The sequence below is a fragment of the Hyla sarda genome, chromosome 3 (assembly GCF_029499605.1).
Source record: "Hyla sarda isolate aHylSar1 chromosome 3, aHylSar1.hap1, whole genome shotgun sequence".
NCBI lineage: Eukaryota > Metazoa > Chordata > Amphibia > Anura > Hylidae > Hyla > Hyla sarda.
The window spans coordinates 359,120,942-359,141,458 of NC_079191.1; the positions used below are offsets into that span (position 1 = coordinate 359,120,942).

General features: G+C 41.6%; 1 protein-coding gene across 4 annotated transcripts in view; it reads left to right on the plus strand.

Annotated features, from left to right (window-relative positions):
* The window catches only part of KIZ (kizuna centrosomal protein), a 190,845-nt gene extending 174,488 nt beyond the window's left edge, over nt 1-16,357 (plus strand). For 2 of the 4 annotated variants that reach the window (XM_056567646.1, XM_056567649.1), the window contains one exon: nt 13,603-16,354. In XM_056567646.1, the coding sequence (XP_056423621.1) occupies nt 13,603-13,706 (104 nt within the window). In that variant the 3' untranslated portion in view covers nt 13,707-16,354. Of the gene's footprint in view, nt 1-11,169; nt 11,274-13,602 lie in introns of all 4 variants that reach the window. The other 2 variants (XM_056567647.1, XM_056567648.1) reach the window with 2 other exon arrangements.
* Nucleotides 16,358-20,517: the final 4,160 nt, after the last annotated feature.

The following is a 20,517-nucleotide window of genomic DNA, read 5'->3' on the forward strand; positions in this document are numbered from 1 at the left end:
TTTGTTGGGACTCCAGTATATGCCATTGAAGTACAGATGTACTGTGAACCTAGTCTAATGAATAAGCATCTCGAGTTGCCAGTTCTTCACCCAACTCTTTAAAGGGGTACTCCACTGGCCAGTGTTCTCTGTGTGCACGCTGCGGGGTTCGGCCACGCCCCCTCGTGCCGTCAGGCCATGTCCCCTCAATGCAAGTCTATGGGAGGGGGTGTAACGGCCAGAACGCCCCCTCCCATTGACTTGCATTGAGGGGGCATGACCTGACGGCACGTGGGGGCATGGCCGACCCCCGCAGCGCGCGCACAGCGTTCGGAACTAAATGTTCTGAACGCTGGCCAGTGGAGTACTCCTTTAACTTTTCAAAATCCTTTAGTAAGATTACTGTATGTTCACATGTAGCATATACACAAGGAAATCTGGTAAAATCTGCATTGTGTACTCACTTTATTATTCTGTCAATTATTGGATACAGTTGGTTGCAGCATGTTCCCTTAGTGGATGTTTGCATTGTTTTAATCAACAAGAAATAAAGTGGGGGTTTTACCAGTAAGTTGTTGTGCTGGATAACCCCTTTTTTATATAAACGTAAGATTACTGTACTGTAGTCTTTGTTTAGCGCTGCCATATATAGTGCTCAAATAATGGCACCATAGGCTACCTAAATAATACTGCTGTATATTGACCTCATACTGTTCAGTTTCAGAGCTCAATTCATAGCACATGCAAATAGTGCCACTAAACATGTAGAACTCCTTTTCTTTCCACCAGACATATAGAAGCAATAACATGGAGTTGTGTCTATTTCAGTTGGACATGTGTAACAGCTGTGGTGAAGTAGATGCGCTGAGCCTGTGTGGATGACGGCGTGGGTCGTACCAGGGAGCGGAGTCCAAGGTGCAGTTGGTTTTTACCAGAGCTCGCTGCAAAGCGGGATGGACTTGCTGCGGCAGGCGGCACCCAGGTCGCTACCCCTGATACGACTCGTTCACACAAGCTGCCGAGGTGAAGCATGGCACAGGAAGGATAAGGCAAACTCGTAGACAGGCAGGAAGGTCAGGACAGGCGGCACTGGAGCGTGGACAGGAAACGTAGCAAGGAGGTCTGGTACACAGTACGGCAGAGCACTGGTATGGTACGCTTTCTCTAAGGCTGACACTTATAGTGTCAGCGAGCAGCAGTAACCAATTAAGGACGTACTGGCCCTTTAAATCGCAGAGCCGGCGCGCACACCCTAGAGGGCGGGTACAGGCATGCCGGCGACCTGGGACAGCGGAGGAAGCAGGAGGTGAGTAACGGCCCGGCATTCGCATGTGGGTTCCTCCCACGATGCAAACCGCGGCACCGCCGGCAGAGAAGGAGGAGGCAGGAGAGCGCTCGCGGCTAGCGTGTCTGGTCGGGGCGCCAGTTGTAACAACATGTATTGACATTTGTTGTAGAAAAAACGTTTTCCTTTTTTTGTACTGAACACGTAATGCAAGAATGCTGCTGTATGGGGGGGTTGGTGTAAAAAAAAAAAAAAATGGACCATGGTAGCTCTTCTGAGGGATTGGACCAGATGAGCTAGTTTTTACTTCTCACATTCCTTGTCGGTCTGTGATCCTATCGGGGGTCCACTGTTTATCCTTTTGTGAACCACTTATATATTGTAGTGCAGCTCACTGTAATATATTAGGTAGTGCTGAGGTTAAAGGGGTACTCCGATGAAAAACACTTTATTTAAATCAACTGGTGCCAGAAAGTTAAACGGATGTGTAAATTACTTCTATTTCAAAATCTTAATCCTTCCAGTACTTATCAGCTGCTGTATGCTCCAGAGGAAGTTCTTTTCTTTTTAAATTTATTTTCTGTCTCACCACAGTGCTCTCTGCTGACACCTCTGTCCATATCAGGAACTGTCCAGTGCAGGAGAGGTTTGCTGTGGTGATTTGCTTCTGCTCTGGACAGTCCCTGACACGGACAGAGGTGTCATCAGAGAGCACTGTGGCGAGACAGAAATTTTTTTTTTAAAGAAAAGAACTATACAACTTCATTTGGAGCATACAGCAGCTGATAAGTACTAGAAGGATTAAGATTTTTAAATAGAAGTAATTTACAAATCTGTTTAACGTTCTGTCACCAGTTGATTTAAAAAAAAAAATCTACAGAGTACCCCTTTAACTGTAGACGTGTACCTAAAGCACAGAGATTGTCTGGAAAGAAAGCGTTAACAATTATAGTCCTGAAGGCAAACCTAGGGGGTTGGTATTTTTCGGTAGGGGTAAAATAGTGAATAGACAGGAGGTAAGATAGGATTTATTAAGATTGGATGAAATAAAATATATTAGTCTGATTAGTGATTAGTCTGATAATTATATAATTAATGATAGAAATGTATTATAGTGTACAATAATATACAATACTACAATACACCACATGGCATTTGTATGCATAGGATGAGTATAAGCTAGAAAACTGTATTAGTACTGCCCACCTAAAATGCTAATTCAGAAAGTATTTTATTTATAGGAATTGCAAATACAGACTATATAGACTATTATTTGTTTTATTATACATTTCTCATTTTATGTGGTTAGTACCAATATAGTTTACTAACATTTACTTATGAGTACTATTTCATATATAAGTACCATGTCATGTATTAAAATTATTAATAATTATAATTATCAAACTGAATACACTTTCTTGCACATATACAGTGGTCCCTCAAGTTACAATATTAATTGGTTCCAGGACGACCATTGTATGTTGAAACCATTGTATGTTGAGACCAGAACTCTATGGAAACCTGGTAATTGGTTCTGAAGCCACCAAAATGTCATCCAAAAATAGGAAAAGGTGAGGATTAAAGAAAAATAATTAATATAGATAAAACAAGTCCTTACATATAAAAGTAAGAAAGATCTGCTGGGAGCTGTAAATCACTGTCTATGTCAGTGTTTCCCAACCAGGGTGCCTCCAGCTGTTGCAAAACCACAACTCTCAGCATGCCCGGACAGCCGTTGGCTGTCCGGGCATGCTGAGAGTTGTAGTTTTGCAACAGCTGGAGGCACTCTGGTTGGGAAACAATGGTTTATGTAGAGGACAGGAGCTTCTTCAGGGTCCTATACAGTACACACAGTGTCCCAAATGGAGCCGCCCTTACTTGGTGTCCAAAGGAGCAGCTAACCCTGGCACAGGTAAGGAGTAGTACAGAACTTGTAGTTCCTCCCTGTACTGTAGGGGGCACTACCAGACAGTCAGTCAATGCTTGTACATCAGTAATAGAGGTGATTTACCAGTAAAATGCCCATTCTGATTGGTCAGTTCCTCCAGTTGTGAAATGTCTCACAGATCTGGACTGTCTGTACATTGTATGTTGAGTCTGGTTTCAAGTTACAATGGTCCAGAAAAAAACATTGTATGTTGAAACTATTGTATGTTGTGGCCATTGTACGTTGAGGGATCACTGTATTGCACTTATATCCTATTTTTTCCAGTCTTAAAAATCCTATCTGAACTTCCATTTGTTCACTATTTTACCCCTATTGAAACATACCAACTTTTGGACCGTAACTCTTTACACTTTGGTAAGGTATTAACTACTACACACAGGAATCACCCCCACAACACCTGCTATCTTGGAGATGCTATGTCCCAGTTGTCTAGCCAACAGTTCCCATTATTAGTGCTTTAGGTACAATATGTAAAAAGAAAAAAACACAGAGATGGCACCTTGATGGTGCCTTTACCCTTTTAATTCTAGGGGGTAAAGGGGGGGTAGGTCGGGAGAGGAAGGGGGGGGGGGGGGGTTATTCTGCTCACCTTTCAGAGTTGTGCTGCAACCAGGCACAACTTTGTGAAGCGTTTTTGCTGGTGTGCGGCAAGGTTCCGGGGCCGTTAACCGCTGGCCGATGTTCTGGCTGGTCTCCGGTGCTGCGGGGTGCTAGCCGGTGTCAGCGTTCTGGAGCGCTGCTTCTGTGGGGTGGGTACCGTCGGCTGGTGTGTCCCAGATGTCCAAGTGCAGTCCGCTGACAGATGTTGCAGCTGCTGTCAGTGGTGGTGGCCCCCTCGATGTATATTGGTCCCTTGCGGTCAGAGCGCAGTTGGAGTCACGGTGAGCAGAAGGGTGCCGCTGTCCTCGAGACCCTGGTGGGATAAAGTTCTTTTCGGTTGGTGATCGGGAGCAGCTTTCTTGCCAAGACCACTGGCAGGCAGTGGCAATAATGTAGGAGAAAATGGCAGGAGTCCCCACATGGGGGTATCCCCTGGAAAAATTCCTCGGCGTTTGCTGTGAAAGCGCTTCTCCGTTGCGACAATAAATGGCTGAAACTTCTTGATTAGAAGTTTCAGCCATTTATTGTCGCAACGGAGAAGCGCTTTCACAGCAAACGCCGAGGAATTTTTCCAGGGGATACCCCCGCGTGGGGACTCCTGCCATTTTCTCCTACATTATTAGTGCTTGAAACACATCACATTCTAAAAACTGATCCATAAACAGATACCTTTTGTTATAAGATATGTCATGTTCACTTCACCTGTCAGTAGTATTAATTATATGGCTGATCTCTGTACATTTCTGTGCTTTACACCAAGCGTATTCCCCAGTCAAGATACCACCATAATGTATCAAAAAAAAAAAATACAAATATATATACATATATATATATATATAATTTATTTTTATTTTTAAATCAACTGGTGCCAGAAAGTTAAACAGATTTGTTAATCACTTCTATTTAAAAATCTTCATCCTTCCAGCACTTCTCAGCTGCTGTACACTACAGAGAAAGTTATTTTCTTTTCAAATTTCTTTTCTGTCTGAACCCAGTGCTCTCTGCTGACACCTCTGTCCATCTCAGAACTGTCCAGAGCAGGAGCAAATCCCCATAGCAAACCTCTCCTACTCTGGACATGGACAGAGGTGTCAGCAGAGAGCACTTTGGTCAGACAGAAAAGAACTTCCTCTGTAGTGTACAGCAGCTGATAAGTACTGGAAGGATTAAGATTTTTAAATTGAAGTAATTTACAAATCTGTTTAACTTTCTGGCACCAGTTGATTTAGAAAAAAAAAAAAATTCCAACGGAGTACCCCTTGAAAATATGCTGCCAGGTCATACATGTTTAACCCCTTAAGGACCAAGGACGTACCGGTACGTCCTTGGTCCTGCTCTTCTGATATAACGCGGGGTTACACAGTAACCCCGCGTCATATCATGGCGGGCCCAGCGTCATAGTGAAGCCGGGACCCGCCTCTAATAGCGCGCAGCGCCGATCGCGGCGCCGCGCGCTATTAACCCTTTAGCCGCGCGCTCAAAGCTGAGCCGCGCGGCTAAAAGTGAAAGTGAAAGTTCCCGGCTAGCTCAGTCGGGCTGTTCGGGATAGCCGCGGCTAATCGCGGCATCCCGAACAGCTGACAGGACAGCGGGAGGGCCCCTTCCTGCCTCCTCGCTGTCCGATCGCCGAATGACTGCTCAGTGCCTGAGATCCAGGCATGAGCAGTCATCCGGCAGAATCGTTGATCACTGGTTTCTTATGAGAAACCAGTGATCAACATAGAAGATCAGTGTGTGCAGTGTTATAGGTCCCTATGGGATAACAATGATCAGTGTGTGCAGTGTTATAGGTCCCTATGGGACCTATAACACTGCAAAAAAAAAGTGAAAAAAAAAAGTGAATAAAGATCATTTAACTCCTCCCCTATTAAAAGTTTGAATCACCCCCCTTTTCCAATAAAAAAAAAAACACAGTGTAAATAAAAATAAACATATGTGGTATCACCGCGTGCGGAAATGTCCGAATTATAAAAATATATAATTAATTAAATCGCTCGGTGAATGGCGTGCGCGCAAAAAAATTCCAGAGTCCAAAATAGTGCATTTTTGGTCACTTTTTATATCATTTAAAAATGAATAAAAAGTGATCAATAAGTCCTATCAATGCAAAAATGGTACCGTTAAAAACTTCAGATCACGGCGCAAAAAATGAGCCCTCATACCGCCCCATACACGGAAAAATAAAAAAGTTATAGGGGTCAGAAGATGACAATTTTAAACGTATTAATTTTCCTGCATGTAGTTATGATTTTTTCCAGAAGTCCGACAAAATCAAACCTATATAAGTAGGGTATCATTTTAATCGTATGGACCTACAGAATACATATGAGGTGTCATTTTTACCGAAAAATGTACTACGTAGAAACGGAAGCCCCCAAAAGTTACAAAACAGCGTTTTTTTTTTCAATTTTGTCGCACAATGATTTTTTTTCCCGCTTCACCATAGATTTTTGGGCAAAATGACTGACGTCATTACAAAGTAGAATTGGTGGCGCAAAAAATAAGCCATCATATGGATTTTTAGGTGTAAATTTGAAAGAGTTATGATTTTTTAAAGGCAAGGAGCAAAAAACGAAAATGCAAAAACGGAAAAACCTCCGGTCCTTAAGGGGTTAAACTATGGAGATTAAATTCATGCATGATGCATGGGGAACATTCAACTGACCTTTGAACGTGCAGCTTTACAGTCAGGTCCATAAATATTGGGACATCAACACAATTCTAACATTGTTGGCTCTATACACCACCACAATGGATTTGAAATGAAACTAACAAAATGTGCTTTAACTGCAGATTGTCAGCTTTAATTTGAGGCTATTTACATCCAAATCAGGTTAACGGTGTAGGAATTACAACAGTTTGCATATATGCCTCCCACTTGTTAAGGGACCAAAAGTAGTGGGACAGAATAATAATCATAAATCAAACTTCACTTTTTACTACTTGGTTGCAAATCCTTTGCAGTCAAGTACAGTTTGAAGTCTGGAAGGCATAGACATAAGCAGACATTGCTGGGTTTCATACCTGGTGATTCTCTGCCAGGCCTCTACTGCAACTGTCATCAGATCCTGCTTGTTCTTGGGGCATTTCCCTTCAGTTTTGTTTTGCGCCATGATCTGTACTTTTTATTGATATCACATTTCTTTATATAAAACTTTTAATACATTTTTATAAATTTTTTTATAAAATGTGACAAAAAAGCAGCAATTTTGGACTTTTTTTTTTTTTTTTTTAACATTCACGCCGTTCACCATACAGGATCATTAACATTGTATTTTAATAGTTAGGACATTTACACACACGGCGATACCAAATATGTTTACAAATAAATATTATTTTTTACACTTTTTGGGGGTAAAATGGGAAAAAGGGGTGATTTACATTTTTATTAGGGGAGGGGATTTTTCACATTTTTTTAAAACTTTTTTACTTGATCTGCTGGAATGCAGAACAGTGTAGAAGACGCCAGGAAGGTGGCGGAGGCAGGTGGGGGGGACCACCGTCTGCCATGTTAGCTGGTCTGATCCCCACGGCCGTGCTGTGGGTTATCAGATTATCCTCACGGCATCTGAGGGGTTAATGGCAGACATCTGCGCGATCGTGGCCATCAGCAGCCGGTACCTGCCATGCATGACCCGAGCATCGCAGCACCAGGACGTACATTTGCATCCGCCGTCGTTAAGGGATTAAAAAAACTCGTTTTGGTTGTTTTTGCAGTATGCTTTGGGTCATTGTCCATCTTCACTGTGAAGCGCCGTTTAATGAGTTATGAAGCATTTTGCTGAATATGAGCTGATAATATTGTCTGAAACACTTCAGAATTCATCCTGCTGCTTTTGTCAGCAGTCACATCATCAATAAATGCTAGAGAACCAGTTCCATTGGCACCATACATGCCCACTATGCCATGACACTCCCACCACCATGCTTCCCTGATGAGGTGTATGCTTAGGATCATGAGCAGTTCCTTTCCTTCTCCATACTCTTCTCTTCCCATCACTCTGGTACAAGTTGATCTTGGTCTCATCTGTCCATAGGATGTTGTTCCAGAGCTGTGAAGGCTTTTTTAGATGTCGTTTGGCAAACTCTAATCTGGCCTTCCTGTTTTTGAGGCTCGCCAATGGTTTCCATCTTGTGATGAACCCTCTGTATTCACTCTGGTAAAGTCTTCTCTTCATTGTTGACTTTGACACACATACACCTACCTCCTGGAGAATGTTCTTGATTTGGCCAAATTTTGTGAAGGGGGTTTTCTTCACCAGGGAAAGAATCCTTCTGTCATCCACCACAGTTGTTTCCCTTGGTCTTCCGGGTCCGTAGTATTTGAACTAACCTTAAATGTTATGTCTGCTTTTGCATCTGTTTTAATATCTTAAAAATATATCCTACAGTTTTATGTATATTGCTTCTATGAAGTCCTATTTGTCTTTAGAATTATGAGCCGCAAGCAAACCTTGTTTGTAGGTAGATCCTGCAGTCATGTGTTGTCTGTTTTCAATAGAACTCATACAACACATTTTAGAATTTGTAAATGCAAAAGTAAGCAATCTTTTCAACAAATAACATGCAAAAAATATTTTTTGCATGTGAAGTACAAAGCAAGAATAAAACAGATGCTTTTCAGAGGGCTCCATAGCCTTTAAGACTGCATTCACACCATTATTTGGGCCTCAGACACACATATAGATTGGGGGAAACCTCAAAAGTGGGGGGGGGGGGAGCAACGTATCCATGCTCAGATAGGAACAGGCTCCATTCAGTTCAGGCCCAAAAGTAGTCAGCTAGTGACAATATCTGGGTCATTTTCCGAGATTATCTGGCTTCTGGCTTTGACTGAAAAGTGTGCTGTGCTTTTTACAGTCTGAGCCAAAATTAGGATAAACTGAGAAAACTACCCGACTGTAGTCTCTTGTTGACTACGTTCTGGTCATTTTAAGGATTGCCAGATGTATCCATGCTTCGGAGGCACAAATCATTTTGGAAAATGAGCCTATGAGTGATACACACACACACCGACATTACTAATGAATTGTGGTTCAACGGAATCATTTTTAAAAGCAAAATTATGAAACTGTCCTAGACAATAATGACGGTCCCCTGAACTAAACCCTTAAGGACCAAGGACGTACCTTTACGTATTGGGTCCTTTCCCTTGGGTCGGGCCTGGCCTCTAAAAACGACTGGGACCCATGGCTAATAGCGCGAGGCACTGCTCGCTGTGCCGCGCGCAATTAACCCTTTATGCGGCGTTCAAAGTTGAACACCGCGTCTAAAGTGAAAGTAAACCAATGCCGGTTAGCTCAGGGAGCTGTTCGGGATTGCCGTGGTGAAATCGCGGCATCCCGAACAGCTATAGGACAGCAGGAGGGTCCCTTTACCTGCCTCCTGTTGTCCGATCGCCGAATGACTGCTCAGTGCCTGAGATCCAGGCATGAGCAGTCAAGCGGCAGAATCATTGATCAATGGTTTCCTATGAGAAACCATTGATCAATGTAAAAGATCAGTGTGTGCAATGTTATAGCCCCCTATGGGAGCTATAACACTGCAAAATTAAAAGTGGGGGGAAAAAGTGAATAAAGATCATTTAACCCCTTCCCTAATAAAAGTTTAAATCACCCCCCTTTTCCCATTTAAAAAGGAAACCCAGTGTAAATAAAAATATATTGTTATTTAAACCGCACGGTCAATGGCGTACGCACCAAAAAATCCCAAAGTCCAAAATAGTGTAATTTTGGTCACTTTTTATAAAACGAAAAAATGAATAAAAAGCGATAAAAAAGTCTAATCAATACAAAAATGGTACCGCTAAAAACATCAGATCATGGCGCAAAAAATGAACCCTCATACCGTCCCGTACGCAAAAAAATAAAAAAAATTCTAGGGGTCAGAAAATGACAATTTTAAACATATAGATTTTAATGCATGTAGTTATGATTTTTTCCAGAAGTAAGACAAAATCAAACCTATATAAATAGGGAATCATTTTAATCTTATGGACCTATTGAATAAAGATAATAAAGCCCCCAAAAGCTTAAAAATAAGCCCTCATATGGATTTTTAGGTGCAAAATTGATAGTTATGATTTTTTAAAGGTAAGGAGGAAAAAAAATGAAAGTGTAAAAACGGAAAAACCCCTGGTCCTTAAGGGGTTAATAGTTTGTTGCACAACCTTTTAAGGTAGTCACTGCAATAAACTATTTCTGTAACTCTCGGGCTAGGTTTTCACACAATGTGTTTTTCTGGCATTTTTGGGAAAACTGCCACTGAATGCCACTGTGTATTCAAATGGAATGGGAAATATAAGGGAAGGAATTCTACTTCTCCTTACTACTTCATCCACTTCTGGCTTTGGCTCAAAAACTGCAGTGGTAGTTTTACAAACAAACGCCAGAAAATAACTTGTGTGGAAACCTAGCCTCAATGAGACACCTGCACTTGTCTCCAGGTATACTGGCCCACGCCTTATACTGCTTCAGCTGTCTCAGGTGTGAAGGGGGCCTTTTTCAGACTGCATGTTTCAGCTCCTTCCACATATGTTCAATAGGATTCAGATCAGGGCTCATAGAAGGCCACCAAAGAATAGTCCAATGTTTTGCTCTTAGCCATTCTTGGGTGTTTTAGGTAATTATCCTGTTGAACGACCCATCACCTGTGACTGAGACCAAACTTACTGGGAAGCACATTTCTCTCCAGAATGCCTTAAAGGGGTAGTTTACTGCCCCAGCGTCCGGAACATTTAGTTCCGAATGCTGGGTGCGGGCTGCAGGGGTTGTGACGTCATGACCACACCCCTTGTGACATCATGCCACACCCCCTCAATGCAAGTCTTTGGGAGGGAGCGTGATGTCCATAGACTTGCGTGACGTGATGTCATGAGGGGCATGACCATGATGTCAGAACCACCCACACCCAGAGATCGGCCCAACCCCGCAGCCCACACCCAGCGATGGAGCCTCTTCCATGCTTCATAGTAAGTTCAGTGTTCTTTTCTTTTTAAGCTTCATTGTTACATCTGTGAACAAAAAGCAGATGTGTCAGAAAGCTCAAGTTTTGTCTCATGTCCAAAGGACATTGTCCTAGAAGCTTTATGGTTAGTCCTTTAAACAGTCTCGTTGAGAGTTACAGAAATCGCTTCATTGTAGTGATTGCCTCAAAAGGTTGTACAACAAAATATTAAGTTTAGGTACCATCATTTTTTTACCAGGCCAGTTTCATTATTTTGTTGAATCACACTTCAAAAGTAATGTTTGATTTTCATCAGTTAAGTTTCATAAACATTTTTTATCATTGTGTTTGTAAGTTTCAAGTTATTTTGGGGAGCATTGTGACCTACAGTTTTGTCCACGTCTGTTTATAGGGATGGTGGACAGCAGCCACTCTACAGTTAAATCTCACATATCCCTTTTTAAATCTAAAAAATAACATTGTTGCTGACCATTCATGAATGAGACCAACAATCAGGTGAGGAGTAGCTGACCACTCCAAGCATTTCCCTTATAGTATTATTTCAGTCATTAGAAGGCATTGTCCTATTCAGCTCCAAACCGGATTTTAATTAACCTTTTTATGGGTTACAATGTGACACTTACTCTTTGTTATCTGGGTTTTTCTGGTGCAACAATAAATACTACTTGTAAAATGTAGTAATGTAATAGAGGAAACAATGACAAAATACTGACCTGCAACGGGCTGTGTTTTATCTGAGAGCCTTTGTATGTTATGTTCTACACTGCTCAAAAAATAAAGGGAACACTAAGATAACACAGCCTAGATCTGAAAGAATGAACTAATAATATGAAATACTTTCGTCTTTACATAGTTAAATGTGCTGACAACGAAATCACACAAAAATTATCAATGGAAATCAAATTTATCAACCCATGGAGGTCTGGATATGGAGTCACACTCAAAATCAAAGTGGAAAACCACACTACAGGCTGATCCAACTTTGATGTAATGTCCTTAAAACAAGTCAAAATGAGTCTCAGTAGTATGTGTGGCCTCCACGTGCCCATATGACCTCCCTACAACGCCTGGGCAAGCTCCTTATGAGGATGGTCTGAGGGATGTCCTCCCAGACCTAGACTAAAGCATCCGCCAACTCCTTGACAGTCTGTGGTGCAACGTGGCATTAGTGGATGGAGCGAGACATGATGTCCCAGATGTGCTCAATCAGATTCAGGTCTGGGGAACGGGCGGACCAGTCCATAGGATCAATGTCTTCCTCTTGCAGGAACTGCTGACACACTCCAGCCACATGAGGTCTAGCATTGTTTTGCATTAGGAGGGAACCCAGGACCAACCGCACCACCATACATACGGTCTCACAAGGGGTCTGAGGATCTCATCTCGGTACCTAATGGCAGTCAGGCTACCTCTGGCAAGCACATGAAGGGCTGTGCGGCCCCCCCCCCCCCCCAAAGAAATGCCACCCCACACTATTACTGACCCACCGCCAAACCGGTCATGCTGGAGGATGTTGCAGGCAGCAGAACGTTCTCCACGGCGTCTCCAGACTCTATCATGTCTGTCACATGTGCTCAGTATGAACCTGCTTTCATCTGTGAAGAGCACAGGGCGCCAGTGGTGAATTTGCCAATCTTGGTGTTCTCTGGCAAATGCCAAACGTCCTTCATGGTGTTGGGCTGTAAGCACAAGCCCCTTCTGTGGACGTTGGGCCCTCTGTTTCTGACCGTTTGAGTGGATACATGCACATTTGTGGTCTGCCGGAGGTCATTTTGCAGGGCTCTGGCAGTGCTCCTCCTGTTCTTCCTTGCACAAAGGCAGATGTAGCGGTCCTGCTGCTGGGTTGTTGCCCTCCTATGGTCTCCTCACTTCCCCTGATGTACTGGCCTGTCTCCTGGTAGTGCCTCCATACTCTGGACACTACACTGACAGACACAGCAAACCTTCTTGCCACAGCTCGCATTGATGTGCCATCCTGGATGACCTGCACTACCTTAGCCACTTGTGTGGCACCGCTAGTATTCAAAAGTGACCAAAACATCAGCCAAGAATCATAGGAACTGAGAAGAGGTCTGGTGACCACATGCAGAACCACTCCTTTATTGGGGGTGTCTTGCTAATTGCCTATAATGTCCACCTGTTGTCTGTTCCATTTGCACAACGGCATGTGAAATTGATTGTCAATCAGTGTTCTTCCTGAGTGGACAGTGTGATTTCACAGAAGTGTGATTGACTTGGAGTTACATTGTGTTGTTTGTGTTCCCTTTATTTTTTTGAGCAGTGTATTTTATTAGCTATGAATAGTATCTGTCCCTGAATTCCATTCTGCGTGTGATCCTTGCATTTCTGCTCATACCTTCACTTTCTAAGGATTTAAAATAGTTCCTCCAACACAATAAATATCAAATGCCTGTCATCAGTCTCCAAGGGTAGTAATGTTTCATGTTATCCTGCCCTAATTGTAAGGGACACATTTCCTTTGTTACCAACTCAGTCGTATTCTATGTAGTCTCAGTGGGATAATAGTACAGCTATTTGAGTGACACGCTCCCTTGTATTGTGTTCAGCAGTTTCCTGGTTATTTTCCAATTCTTACAAGTGTGACCTTACCACAACACTATCATTTTGCTTTTGGGAAGCAAGGTAATTTATAGCCTGTCTAGGTGATAAGATACTGCAGAGAACCTAGGTATTTGCTGTATTTTCTCAGGTTTTATGGTGCATTATTATACATGACTGCCAGAGAATACTTTCTTTATCTTTATGCATTTATTATACACGTATTGTGCAGTATTGGTTTTGACTGTTTTATGTCTTTTCACAGCTTTTTGGGGAGAATCGGATGACAGCAGCTCAGATATTGAAGCCATTCTTAGACCAAAAACTAATCAGGTTGAAGGTGATGACTTTGATGACTTCTTCGATTAGAGCACAGGAACAAATAAAGATGCCTTACTTGCCTTATATACATTAGACCTGTATAGTGAATGTATTTGTTTTGTTGTACTAAGTGTATGACCTTTTTATGATTTGTTGGATTAATGAACATTTTATGCTTGCTATACATGGTTTTGCTTTTTTGTACATCAGCTAGATTGATTACTTGGTCAGTGTACTGATTGTATTTTTTAGTGTTAAAAGGTGTTACTCTAGTGGCTGGTCCATGTCGTCGTACAATGCCTCCTGGCAGACACCGTTACCGTCTCACCTACAATTATCACCATCTGGCCTGGACCTCCTCCTACCATGCTCTCACTGCTTCCTCCTCCAAAGTTGTTCCTGTTTTGTCCCCTATGGTGCACGCCTTCTCTCTTCCTCTTATAGTGGCTGTCCACACATCCGAAACCTGTCCCCACATGCCCTGGCTTAGAACTCTCTATTTATGGCTGCCCTGCCCGTTCTTTGGTGCCTGAGAAATAGCGTAGTATTTCATAACAAAATTCTATTGTCTCTTTAGTGATTGTGTGCTGTTATTCTGTGTTTTAATCTGTGCATGATCTCCTGATCCTGCCAGACCCCCATACTATTGACCTTCTGCATTGGCCTGGTTCCATGGTGTTTTCTAGTCAGCTGGACCAGTAGCTATACACAGTGGAACAATTTTTGAAAGTGACCTTGTAACCTTTAGCAGCTAAGTCCAGCTTCCATATCCTTGAGTAGAAGTAAGGGTGAAAACTTGGAGAGAACACATAAATAGATTCTGTGACTTATTGTGGCACACAGCCAAACTAGTTTGATACCACAGGTTGACCACACCCGTTGCACCATTAATAATATTTTTTTCCAGAAAAAAGGGTCTGCTTTTTTCCAGAAAAAAATATCAGGCTGAGCATAGTATTGCAGTTCAGCCTTATTTAATTAATGCTGCAATACTAAACCAAACCAATTAACATAAGTAGTGCTTTTTCTGGCAAAACAAATCCTGGACACCCCCTTGAAGTTTAGATATTACATAGCTATGGGTAGATGCTTTGGCATGCTGTAGGGACTGGCTGGCCGTGTATTGATTTTACCCTACATCCGTCCTTAAAGAATAGTGCCCCCTTAATTCTCCTTACACTAATGGTGCACCCACACATACTAAAGGTGTATTCCCATTATTGGTACCAATAAAGTGCCTTGCACCAATAATATTAGCCTCTTAGTGCCCCCACTTAGGAATAACAATCCTCAAATCCTCAGTTGTAATGCTTATTAAAGTTCACACTAAATAATGCCCCTAGTGTCTCACACTCATTCGTGTTTCACTTAGTGCCCCCAGTCAGTAATGTTACCCCCTTTGGGTCCACACTTACTTATAATGTCTACATTTGTGCTCCCATTTAATAATGTACATCCCTTAATGCCCTATTTAGGAATGATGCCTACCTTAGTGCTCCCACTGCCTACTGATACTTTCTCTTTTTTGTGGCTCCTAGATTTAGGGTATGGTTTTATGTACTGCTGCTTATGTGCACCCAGTGTGTTGGATCATCTGAGAATATGCAGCGTATTTCCCACTGCTGCGGACGATTTTTCGCAGTGTGAAATACGCTGCGGAAGCGGTACATGGGACCATACCCTTAAAGCACATTTGTCAAGCCCTGCCTTAGGCTGGGTTCACACTGTGTAATTGCAGGTGTATTTCATTGTAAAAAAAAATAAAATGTGTCCGCAAACTCACGGACATTTTGCATCCATACTTTTAACATAAATGTGCTCTTTGTAAGTCTAAAGGAAAGTGGTTGTCTGTGCACACAATGGGGGGAATTTATCAACGGCTTTAGATGGGGTTTTTCTGCGGTAAAAAGTCTCAAAAAAGTTATATCCACCCTTGTAGACAGTGTGTGAAATTTATCCTTGCGACTTTTTTTTATATCCACCCTTGTAGCAGTGGTGTGAAATTTATCCTTGCGACTTTTTGAGGAAAGTCGCAGAAAAAGTCGCAAACCACCCCAAAAAGTTTCTTACACAAAAGCCTGTGGAGAGTAAAAATTGGGGGTTAGCGCTAGCTGTAATTGGGCTAATGCTAAGCCCCGGCTTAGCAATTGACTCCATCTAAAAGACGGCTTCCACTACTAAGCCCAGTAAAGTAAATTTTAAAAACACAACACGTTTTAAAAACTTTTATCCCAAAAATGCTCCCCCACAAGCCCTCATTAACCATTTTATTAATATTTTACAAAAAAACGCGGGTCAACGATTTAGTCCACCAAATCCGAAGAAGTCCTCTGCATATATGGATCTGTAATGAGAAGAAAAAAACCCCAAGAAAAATAGGTTACTACATTTAGGGGGGAAAAAAGTGGTGAAAAAAAAGAAGTAAAGCATCTTTCACACTGCCGTTGTGATATGGCAGTGTGACATCCGTTGGGGAACCCTGGAAGAATAGCGTTCTCCCATTTTACAAAAAAAAAAAAAAAAAAGGAAAACCATGAAATATATAAACATATTTGGCATCGCCATGGGTGGAAAAATCAGAACTATTCAAATTAAATGTTTATTATCCCGTGTGTTGAATGGAGTAAACGTAAAATATCAGATGCCAGTCACATAAAACTTTGTTGAATAACAGTTTGATCTATATAGGTAGTTTCTATGCAAGATTAAATAATCGCTGGATAACCAGAGATAGCAGAGTAGCAGTATAGTAGCGATATAGTCTGTCCTGCTGGATGAACTATACAGAATGGCACGGGCTGCGCCCGGCCTGCAGATACAAAAATACCTGTATGAAAGATGAAGTTTGCAGCTTTGGTGGTGTGTGATGTCGGAATGTGCTGACTCCTCTATGCAAGGGATTGTCGGCTGTCTCGGCTGCGACCATCAAAGGACACTATGCTAGATAGGCTAGAAACAGACATTATCCAGATAAAATCAAAGAAACTCACCTGGCTCAAAAATTGTGAAACACGACCACAAAAAAAGACAACTCAAAAATACAGACCAACAGTTACCCACTTCCCAAACCACAGCATAGGTACAATACCTCCTCCCAACAAAGTAGGAAAAGCCAACTAAACAACTCTGAGAACATTTTTAATCTCAGTTCCACAACCCTTACTCAACCTCAGATTTCATTATTGGAGAAAGGTCTGAAATTCGCCCCTACCCAACAACTTAGCAAATTTGAAACGTACGTTGGAATTGAAAAATTTGTTAGAAAACTCTGTCTAAAAACATTTCATGAAGCATCCCTTATAGACTCCCACCACCTCAACAGACCCTTAAACTCATTCAAAATGCACCCTTAAATCTAGCTTTTTTTCAGAGACATGAAATGGGACCTTCGATCACTGCATTTCAACAATCAGTCGAATACGGCATCCAAAGAATGAATCCTTCTAAAAATAATAAACCCAATTTAACATTTAAGGAAAGACAAGCTATTCAACAATTACAGAAAGACAGAGACATCACGATACGCCCAGCTGACAAGGGCGGGGGTATGGTGATCCTTGACACTGAGCAATACAACCAAGAATGTCTGTCACAATTGTCAGACACCACAACATATCAACCATTATGCAAGGACCCCACTAAATAATACAGTCTAGAACTGAAACACTTAGCAATGCAGCAACTGAAACCGGCATTCTTACTGATAGGGAGCAACAATTTATAATAGGTACCCAAGAAAGAGTTCCAGTATTTTACACCATCCCAAAGATACACAAAGATCTGTTAAACCTTACCTCAATACATTGATCAATTCCTACAACCCTACATTCTGAACACTCCATACTACTTAAAGGACAGTACACAGATCATAAATATCATTTAAAACCTACCATGGAACTCCAACTATTTACTAGCCATATTAGATATCAGTTCCCTTTACACTGTAATCCCACGCAACGAAGTATAGAAGCAATCAATACACACCTCTCCAAAGGAAATTTACCACCACCACAAATTCAATTTATTTTAGACAGCATTTTATTTATCCTGACCCACAATTATTTAAATTTTAATGGCAATTTTTATTTACAGCAGAAAGGCACCACCATTGGGACAAGATTTGCACCTAGTTATGCCAACCTATTCATGTCGGCTTGGGAGGAGTCGACCATCACTCCCCAATTAGGCACAGGTCTGGTCCTATGGCGACGCTACATTGACAATATCTTATTAGTATGGGACAAATCACCCACACAACTGGCCACTTTTGTACAAAACCTCAACATTAACAATCACAATTTAAAATTTTAGTGCATCTACTGACCTATCTACAATTTAAATTCTGGACCTTATCATTACCAGCACATCAGGCAACCCCGTTTGCAGCACTAACCACAAGCCCACCTCTACCAATAGATTCATCCTCTTTTCAAGTTGCCATCTACCAAGATGGCTCCTGAACATACCAGCAGGACAGTATAGATGGATTAAAAGGAATTGTACAGAACCCACACAATATGAAAAAGAAGCACAGATCCTTACTACCAAATTTCAGGAACGTGGTTATCATAGTAAAATTCTCCAGACCGCTCAATCTGAAATTTCACAGCAAGACAGATCCACTTATTTTGAATCTACTCCAAAAGATAAAGATTACACTGAGAATCCGTCTTATCCTACCCTATAACAATGAACACAAAAAAGTCGAGACAATCATTCGACAAAACTGGCATCTCTTACAGCAAGACCGATCATTACATTATATCATACCACCAGCCCCAAAATTTATATACAGGAAAGCCCTAAACTTAGGCCTTACAATAGCCCCAACCATAAAAATTCACGTACAGAAGCCATCACACATGGTTGGACATTAAAGGGTTCCACCGTTGTGGAACTACTACAGTACACTCTACTACAAACAATTTCAAATGGAACATCAAAGAACCCATAACATGCATCACAAAACAAGTCATCTACATCCTCCAGTACACATGCAATAAACAATACGTTGGAAGAACAAAAAGACCACTTAAAATACGAGTATCCAAGTAAATTTATAATATAAGAAAAGGGAACGAGAAACACCCTCTCTCCGCGCACTTTCTTAGATTCCACAAGCAAGATCCATCACAACTCAAATATGTTGGTATTCAGATCATTAAGAGAGATTGGAGAGGTGGGAATTTTTTGGTGAAGATTTCGAGATCTGAATCAAGGAAGATTTATGAATTTTAAACGATAGAACCCAAGGTCCTTAACTCTGAATTAGAGATTTTTGGATTTTTGTAGGATCCCTGTTGGGCTCTGACCCGTTCCCTGTCCAATGCTGTTTACCCAGCGCTTGGACAGTGTCCGGTTCCTAGCCCATTGGGAATATCTTCCAGCAAACCCACCGCAACACCAAGTCTAACCAATCAGCAAGTTCATTCAGGAAGTTAGTCATAAATTTTCCCTCGCTCAAATATCTACTCACTTCTGCTGGGCATATAGCCTCTGACTGGGTGACAGGCTCAGAATTTGTGCTAGGGTCCCATCCTAAATGAGGCCACATCCCCGTGGTGGATGGAGGACACGTTTTGATCAAAAAGTGCGCTAAGAGCCTCAATTTTTTGACCAATGTGTGCTGCTGCAATCCTCTTTTTTGTATACTCTATATACACACACACACACACTAGCTGAATACCCAGCGTTGCCTGTTTTTTCCTTCCTCATCCTTGTTGGGGAGGAAAATCAACAAAGGAGGAAGCTTTTGACTTCATATCCCGTCCTCATATATTGTTGTCATATCCCAACCCCATATCCCGTCCTCATACCCCAACCTCCTATCTCGACATCCCATCCCGTCCTCATTTCCCAACCTGTAATATGTGTACCAGGTATTGAAATATCTCCAGCCGTACGGAAGTTATGTGGGAACATACATTTCCCATTGATTTGCATGGGACGTTAAACAAAAACCCCGACCCTCACAAATGGGGGTAGTTAAGGGTTAAATTAGCTATCCCATATTTTAAGTGGACATATAAGTAACATGTGACCAAGTATTATCGAAATATCTCCAGCCGTTTGGAAGTTATGCAGTGACATATATTTCCCATAGACTTGTATGGGACTTTAAACATAAACCCTGCCCCTGGCAAATGGGGGTGAGTAAGGGTTAAATCACCTATCCTATGTTTGTTGTTGACATATAAGTAACACGTGTGCCAAGTTTCATGTTAATATCTTTAGCCGTTTGGACGTGATGCTGGAACATACACACATACGCACACACACGTTGAGTTTTATATATATAGATAGATAGATAGATTTATTTTTGTTGTTGTTATTTGTGTTCTGATTCACTCACACTTATTTCACACTTCCATATTAAACCATGCATATTTTGATTTGTTCTCATTTTTTCACTTCATATTTATATCAATGTTCGCTTTATTTCATTCCTACTGTTTCATGTAGTTACATCATTTATTCTCTTTAGCTGAATAATTGACAGAAACGCTGCATCTCTCTCACTGATATTTTAGGGATTTATAGCATTTAGATGGTAACATTAGTTATGCCATATATCATTATTCATTTTACTAATTATCGATAGGATGCCACATTCAGTATAAACCCTGTTTACTATACCAAAAAGTAACTCCCAATCCTAAATAACAGGATCCACACCATGGATTTCAATCATCTGGAAGGGCATGCCAATTAGTAACTCTCAATCCTAATCTAACAGGATCTGCCTATTAGTATGGCACTATAAAAAAGACCATCATGCCATTGAGACCTATACCTATATCTTGCCATTGATAAAGGGGGACTCCCCCGAAACGTGTCTGGCCTTATCAGTACACCATAT